This window comes from Heteronotia binoei, chromosome 15, assembly GCF_032191835.1.
Source record: "Heteronotia binoei isolate CCM8104 ecotype False Entrance Well chromosome 15, APGP_CSIRO_Hbin_v1, whole genome shotgun sequence".
Taxonomy (NCBI): domain Eukaryota; kingdom Metazoa; phylum Chordata; class Lepidosauria; order Squamata; family Gekkonidae; genus Heteronotia; species Heteronotia binoei.
The window spans coordinates 24,094,635-24,102,912 of record NC_083237.1 but is presented as its reverse complement, the minus strand read 5'-3'; the positions used below and the strand labels follow the sequence as shown (position 1 = coordinate 24,102,912).

The 8,278-nt window shown below is 45.8% G+C and overlaps 1 protein-coding gene across 2 annotated transcripts; it reads left to right on the top strand.

Annotated features, from left to right (window-relative positions):
- The first annotated feature begins 2,234 nt into the window (after positions 1–2,234).
- On the top strand, positions 2,235–7,140 carry LOC132584447 (mpv17-like protein). Of its 2 annotated transcripts, none has more exons than XM_060256330.1 (5): positions 2,235–2,282; positions 2,968–3,406; positions 3,497–3,567; positions 5,504–5,533; positions 6,902–7,140. In XM_060256330.1, the coding sequence occupies exons 2-5, from the start codon at positions 3,085–3,087 to the stop codon at positions 7,106–7,108; spliced, it is 630 nt and encodes a 209-aa protein (XP_060112313.1). In that variant the 5' UTR covers positions 2,235–2,282; positions 2,968–3,084; the 3' UTR covers positions 7,109–7,140. The 2 variants fall into 2 exon arrangements, with proteins under 2 accessions (XP_060112313.1, XP_060112312.1); XM_060256329.1 differs by having other exon boundaries at positions 2,257–2,337.
- The last annotated feature ends 1,138 nt before the right edge of the window (positions 7,141–8,278 follow it).

Genomic DNA, 8,278 nt, shown 5'->3' with positions numbered 1-8,278 from the left:
AGCCGGAGACCCAACGTCCTTCCACAGACGCCGGGGCGGTGGAGCTCGCTTGCGTTGCATTGCGCGGCCTGCATCTCAGCATGTCAGCGCTTTCCCAGGGCGCTCTTTAATTGACTCTTTCTTCCCCGACACGTATTTATAGCTGAAGGATGGACCATGGGCTCTTATTGGTTGGAATGGGCTGCCCCTTTTCTGTAGTTGCTTGGAAGCCGGGGGTCAGCCTAGGGAAAAAGTGGGCAGGTCTTCAATGAGCGAGTGCTGGGGTTTCCCCTCTAGCTGTTCTCCTTCCCAGAATCGTTCCTGTATATATTTGTGGGCTATTTATAGACTCGCGGAACAGGCCGCATGCTGAATGGACCTTCCCTGTCCCTTCTGCTAGCCCAGGAGGGAGGAAAGAAAGAACGCGAGCTTGAGAGTGGCTGGAGGTAGGGTTGCCAGCCTCCAGGTGGGGCCTGGGATCTCCAGCTTTTACAACTGATCTCTAGCTGGCAGAGATCAGCTCCCCTGGAGAAAATGGATGCTTTGGAGGGTGGTCTCTGTGGCATTGTACCATACTGAGGCCCCTCCCCTCCCCAAATCCTCCCCTCTCCCGGATCCACCCCCAAAATCTCCAGGTATTTTCCAACCCAGACCTGGCAACCCTAGCTGGAGGGTGGGGGGAGTACTGGGAGGAACTGTGAGTGTGTCTGCAGAAATAGGGTTGCCAGCCTCCAGGTGGGAGCTGGAGATCTCCTGCTTTTACAACTGATCTCCAGCTGGCTGAGCTGAAGGATGCACCAGGCTGAGGACCCTCTGCTCCCCAAACTCAACGTCTCCAAGGATTTTCCAACACAGACTGACAATCCTAGTGAGAAAGAGGGAAAGGAGTCGGAGGGTGCACCTGTGGACTTTTAGAGGGATGGGTTTCTAAGCTGGTGTGCTATCACCTCAGTCCCACCTGCGAGAGTTGTCTTGTGTTTGTTCTGTGAGGGTGCAGAACAGATATTCTGCAGTCTGCAGATGCTCCCTGGTACCCTCTCCTATAGGGATTTCCCACTAATAGGGTAGTCAGTTTTTGATGCCACCCTTTGAGTTCCTGTCCTTGTGCTTAGAAAAGTTATCTGGGGTTCTGTTATCTACTGTAGAACCCATTAATTTTAACTTTCCCTATGTGTGTGCAGTTCCCATGGCCCGGGGTGATGGCTGAAGAGATTGTGTGATGGGTGTTGCCTATTATGTGCAAAAAAGACGGTGATGTTTTCAAAGGCGCCTTGATGCTTTCAAAAATCCTTTTTTGGATAATGTACTATTACGCTGCAGTAACTGGATTGCCTTGCCCACACAGCAAAAACCAGTTGTGAATTAGTGTTTAGAGTGCAACGACAGCTCAGAATACAATAATGCCTAAATGCAGTGTGCATAATGATGTGTTAACAACTGGACATAGGGACAGAGATACAAAGAGGCCACGGTGTATGAAGGTGTACCAGGAACTTTGCATTGTGCTCAGAAACACACTTGCAGCTAATTAAGTCTCTTCAAGAGTGGTGAGAAATGTTGTTGATCACCTTGACCAGGGCTTTTCTGTAGAAAAAGCGCAGCAGGAACTCATTTGCACATTAGTCCACTCCCCCCTGATGCCAAGGCAGCTGGAACTGCATTCCTGCTCAAAAAAACCCCTTTGACCCATCTTGCAGCAGTGTTCCTAAGACATTGGAGTATTTGAATAGACTTCAAAGGCAGTAATCTAACCTGGAAGTCACCACTATAATATGTGGATAGCAGTGACTGGAGTTCCTCAAGGAAGGGATGTAGTTGATGGATTGGCTGAAGCTGCTAAAAGGCATTGCAGGCCATACACAATAGCATAAATCTGCAGAAATGGGTTTTATAGCACCCCAAGCTATGAAGCTGTTGCTTTTTTAAAAATATGTTACTGTGTGGGAGAGAAGGAAGCATGGTATAGCATGATCTTGCCGTATCTTGGAAGCTCAGCTGGGTCAGTAATTGAATAGGAGACCACTAAGGTAGCTCTGCAGAGGAAGGCAATGGCAAACCAACTCTGCATCTCACTTGCCTTGAAAGACACTTGCTGAGATCACTATAGGTCAGGGGTGGCCAATGGTAGTTCTCCAGATGTTTTTTTGCCTACAACTCCCATCAGCCCCAGCCATTGGCCATGCTGGCTGGGGCTGATTGGAGTTGTAGGCAAAAACATCTGGAGAGCTACTGTTGGCCACTCCTGCTATAAGTCGGTTACAACTTGGTGGCACTTACATGCACATGTTTCTCTACAGAACTGTGTAAGGGCTTGAAGTGGGTTGTGTTGTTTGATAAGAAGGATGTATGTGTAGGCAGGTAATTGGTTAAGTTTTACATGTGCATAGGGGCTGTTGATGCGTGAGAGTAAATTAATGGGGGTGGGAATTGTGTAAGTGTCCAGTTCAAACTTTATCAGAGCCTAAACTCCCTGTGTTTCCTTAGACAAGGCACTGCGTCAACAGTATAGGACACAACTTCCCAAACAAGGAAAGGAGGTCTTTGTGTTCTACCACTGTTGAGTATCAGCACACAGAAGACATTGCAGTGAATAGAGCCAGTTTGGTGTAGTGGTTAAGTGTGCGGACTCTTATCTGGGAGAACCGGGTTTGATTCCCCACTCCTCCACTTGCACCTGCTAGCATGGCCTTGGGTCAGTCATAGCTCTGGCAGAGGTTGTCCTTGAAAGGGCAGCTGCTGTGAGAGCCCTCTCCAGCCCCACCCTCCTGTCTATTGTGGGGGAGGAAGGTAAAGGAGATTGTGAGCCGCTCTGAGACTCTTCGGAGTGGAGGGCGGGATATAAATCCAATATCTTCTTCTTATCTTCTTCAATAGAAGCAGAAAACATGCACACCCCATGCAAGGAACTATCATGAGGTTAGCTTTTCATCCAATTGAACACACAACTGCAGCCATGCAGGTAACAGATTTGTGTTTGTATATTTGCAGGTAATTTACCATTATAAAGCAGCCTTACTGTCTCTCAGTAGGAACCATCCAGCTAGTGGCTTTTCAAGGAATTGCAGTTGCAGAATTGCAGTTGCAGTACTCCAACTCTGTAGTCTAATGTGGCCTCTACTGGGCCTTGTGCACCGCCACCCTTGGGTGGCAAACGTGGCCGCTTATGGGACACTGTTTTCAGCAGCAGATGTGGCCCAGCAGGTGTTGGCCAGGTCTCAGTGGGATCTCTCTGAGCTAGAATATTTGGATCTGAAGCAGACAGGAAAAACAGCACTGGTAGGATTCACCTTCCATGCCAACTTCAATTACATCTGGTTCCGGAGTCTGGAGCGCCTTCTTCCAGGAACGAATGCAGCCAGAGTGATAGTGAAAGTTGCTTGTGACCAGGCCATAGCAGCACCGATCACCATTGGAGCATTTTATACTGGTGAGAGATGGTGTGGGGGCTGGAGTAGATGGGAGGACCCTTCAGAGATGGTGATCTGGGGAAAAAAATGGGATCTTGTACCCATTTCAGGCCTGTCTCTGCTAGAAGGTGAAAGTGATGTTCTTGGGAACTTACGGGAGACATTTTGGCCAACATACAAGGTAATTACAAGAGTATGTGTGTGTTTGGTGGGTATTTTAATTACTGTTGAAAGTAGCCTCATGAGCAAACTGCAAGGGAGTGGAGTATAAATATTTCCAGCAGATATTACAATAAACAAGCAATCATAACAGAAGCATTTATCAGCACTTTGTAGGGCTCCAAGTGCTTCAACACATGTTATCTCAGCAATCATGCCAATAACCTCAGTTTGTCGGCAGCCCGTAGCAAGGGGCCATGGGGGCTGTGGGAGGAGAGGGTCCTTTAAATCATGCAGGAAGCTGGTGACTGCTCCAGTGGCCCCTGCTGTGTGATTTAGAGCCCACCAATCAGCTGATTCATGGGCCCTAAAATGGCATGGGAGGGGCAGTGGCTGCTGCTGGGTGCCCCTTCCTGCACGATTTAAATCATACAGGATGGGGAGGGATGGGGCAGCCCTGGGATGGGGGTGAGGGGCCTCCCAAAACAGTCAGGGGGACAGGCCTCTGGTTAGCTATGTGCCTGTTTGTTGGGTAAGTCAGTATTATCACCCTGCAGGGAACAGAGACCCATTCAGGTAAAGGCAATCTACTGAGGTCATGTTAAAGATGATGAGATTTAGGGCTGAGTTAATGGAGACAGTGGGGGATCTGTGATCGCCTATAATCTTTTTAAAACTTGAAGAATATCTGCAGGGGGCTCTAATTTAGAACAAAGAGGGGGAACCCAAAGTAATGTTAACCTTTGTCCTTTCCCCAGTGTGTTTTTTTTCCTCATTGCAAACCACCCACCAAACTGTTAGTTGGCCCAAAGGGGAAAACATACCTGGTTGTCCTACAGATTTTCTGCTGATGGAAGATGAGCAAGGAGCAATCTCATCTGATTCCCATCTACATGATGGCCCTCTCTGAGCCACTTGGCTTTTTATCTATGAGGGTCTTCCAAGCACTGGCAAGGCCCTCTGGGAGTCCCAGAAGGCTCCTGAGAGAATGGGAAAGAGGAGAAAGATCCATTTACACAAATTGAATGTCTGTAGGATACCACACAAAGGTAGCTTCCAGTCATGGATCTTCTGCTGTCTCATATTTAATCCAGGGACTCCCTATTTCATGACACAGTCTTTCAGCCACTATACCAGGGGTGGCCAAACTTGCTTGACATAAGAATCACATAGAATAAATGTCAGATGTTTGAGAGCTGCAAGACACGAATGTCATATGTTGGGAAGGAAGGAAGGAAGATGGGGAAGGAGAGGTGGAAAGAAAGCAACTTTTAACTTTGAATGCATTCTCCAAGTCACTGGCTGGCTTGGACAAGTGATTTAAAGAGAGAAATGCCTTCTCCAAGCCAGCTGATGGAGCAGTGGGGGCTTCAAGAGCCATGCAGTATGTGTGGAAGAGCCACATGTGGCCAACCCTGCACTATACTAAAATAAGCTTGGGCCCTTTTTAAATTTCAAGTACATCTGCGTGTCCCACTTTAAAAAAAAACCCTGTAGCTGACTGTATAACTTTAAGCAATCACTTGATGAATCAGTTTAACATGTGTTAAACTGCATATGAGTAAAACTATACTACTGAAGAAAAAGAGCATACTTTTTTTTCAATTTTGCTGTAGGCACCAACTTAGAACAGACATTCCTGGCTGTTCGGCACTAAAAGGGGGATGCCTCTTCTGCAGCCACCTGCTGTTTTTCTCAGAACTTGTTCTAAAAATCATTTACTTAAAAAAAAAAATTCTGCGCAATTAAACCAGGGCACCTTTTATTGATCAATAGATCCTTTCAGAGTAAATTTTTAACTTCTGTTGTAAGCTGCCTCGAGCTTCGTAAGAAGAAAGGTGGCTAATAAACATTTAAAATAAACGAAAGTTAATAAATAACAAACTCGGAGTGCTAAATCCGAGAACTGGCATGGAATCATAACTTTAACTCTCCGTTTGTCATATTTTCTCTTTCAGGCTGGAGTACTCTGCTGGACTTTGTTACAAGTGAGTACTGCTCCCTCCTCCTTTCCTCAACCCAACTTCTGAATTTTTTTCTGGTTGAGCTCCAGTCCCTTTAAACAACTGCAAGACGGGCAGCAGTTTAGCAGGAGAAGCTTTTCCTGGCAGGAAAGTGAAGCGGTGGGAAAGTTTTACCTGATGTGTTTCAGTGCCAGTTCTAGGGCTTTGGACAAGGGGAGTGTGGCTGACAGTAGCATGGCTTGATTATTTGCAGGTTTGTGAGGCACCTGTGAGGTAATTTCCTATTTTGGCGGGAATATTCCACAACTTAAAAACTGAGTATTTACTTTACGGTAGCATGGAAGTTTTTGTGGATATTTGAAGACTAACTCCCATGCCATAGTATCCCATCACAAGGCAAATTCAGATAACTGGGTGGCCTCAGAAGTATTGGGGAGTGGACCTGAAAGTGTGTGGTAAGTTCTCTATAGGCTAGCCCCCAGTGAGTTATACTACCGTTTACACTCCCACTTTTATTTATTCCCCTGGAAGGGAACTTAATTTTGATATTCAAGAATAAAATGGTATACATATGTAACATGTGAGAGACTGCTTAGAGAAACAGTTTCACTTCAGGATATCTGAGAGACAGAGAGAGTGTGCCTTTTCCTCAGGTTTTCAAAATCTCGTTTAAAGTTCACTGGTGCTTATTCCTAGTCTGCCTAGGAAGACTAATTTAGAGTTTAACCACCAATGTGCACCATTTCTGGCAACCACACTAAACCAGTCGGCTTCTGCCCGAAGAGAATGTGAAGCAGAGCTATCCCTAACCTGCCTGTAGAGGTTATAAACCCAATTTTATAAGAAATGGCAGTTAACCTTTTCCTTTATACTCCTCCAGCTCTCCACTCCCATGCCCCTCTCAGGGTTCTGAGGTCTCTGATTGGCTACTTCTGGCCTCCCGAGTAAACAGGGGGTTGGCAGATAAAGGAAAGGTGTAATGGACTTAGCCTTGCCCATCGCAAGGAGGTTATGGAAGATTATTGTAGTAGAGGGATCCTCTACCTGTGTGGGCCCACCTGCTTCTTATTCCTCTCTCATGTTCCTCTGCAACTCTACCCAGTGGGAGAGCTGAGATGCCTTGATCCTGTCACTACATGGTTGCTCAGAAAGAGCAAGCTTCAGCAGCAGGGAAGAGACAAACTGGACCCAGGGATTCTAGTGATTGGCAGTATCCCTTACTTAGGTGTGGGCTTTGGCAGGTTCCTGGACCTGGTGATATGAATTGTTCCTCACAGGGTAAAAGTGCCAAACCAACCATTTGCCAGACCAAAAGAGGCACTACATAGGAAAACTGTCTCCATCTTGGAACTGCTGCTAGTTTTTGCCTTCTCATCTCTCTCCCTCAACCAGGCAGTGAATTTCACTCTTGTTCCACCGGTGCTGCGTACCACCTACGTGGGTGCCTGCTCTTTCCTGTGGACAGCTTTTCTCTGCTACCTGCGCCAAAATGATGCCCAGAATACCACTGCCCAAATCTTCCGGGCACTGCCAGGCTTGGCAGGTCTCTTTCCATCTCAAGCAAATGAGAAGGGAGTAAACTTGCCCTCTGAGAGATAACTAAGGGACTCAATAAATCCTTATATCATTAATGATGTTTCTCCTTCCTTCATTTATGGTACTTGGTTTTTTTCTGGCTTGACATCCTGTAGGTGGGTGGCATCAAACAGATCAAAGGACAAAATCCCAAATAGTACAAGTTGGTTTGTATTAGAGTCCAACTTGTTTTGTTCAGGGGCTCTTTTGCATCTAAAGATGGACTTTTCTGGTTTTGTGTAGGTATTTGTTTTCAGAAAAATATTATTATTATTGAATCAAAAATCAGTACAGAGAAGAAGCGTAGCATACAATAAAGGTAGGTAAAGGTAGTCTCCTGTGCAAGCAACAGGTTGTTACCAACCCATAAGGTGACGTCACATCAGGATGTTTTTATGGCAGACTTTTCACGGGGTGGTTTGCCATTGACTTCCTCAGTCACCTACACTTTACCCCCAGCAAGCTGGGTACTCATTTCGCCAACTTTGGAAGGATGGAAAATTGAGTCAACCTTGAGCTGGCTACCTGAACCCAGCTTCCACAGGGATCGAACTCAGGTCGTGAGCAGAGTTTGGACTGCAGTACTGCAGCTTACCACTCTGCTGCATGGGGCTCCTGTATCATATAATACACTACTTTTAAAAAAAGATTAAAATAGGACAAACGGGAAAGGAAAGCCCAAATAAGCTTGTGTAAACCACTTATGTACGTTTTCACAGCATAATTGATGGGATATGAAATATACATTGTGACATAAACCATACTTATTATTTCATACACATGAACACACCATAAATTTGTATTTTCAGGAGCATCCTACGTGAGTTAATTTCTCCATTTCTGTTTTATGGCAATATCTGTCCCTTGCATTCTGGCACCAGATGTGAGTTCCAGTATCCAGCCTTTACAATATCTGTAACCACATCCCAGGGTCCTAAGGTTGAGGTACATGAAATCTGAGAGTGCTCCCTCAGTCTCCTGTGTTTCCTCAGAAAATATAGCGGTCTGTTTTACCTTACAGCGTAAATGTAAGAATGACATCAATAGTATGTGAAATGGTCTGACCATTCTAAAACACTGTGTAAAAACTGCTGTGTTTGAACAAAATGATCCTTCTTATACCCTTGAGCCCCAATATGACACCCATGTTGCCTACTGATGTATTCTGGTGCACACTTGCAATGCAAAAAGCCA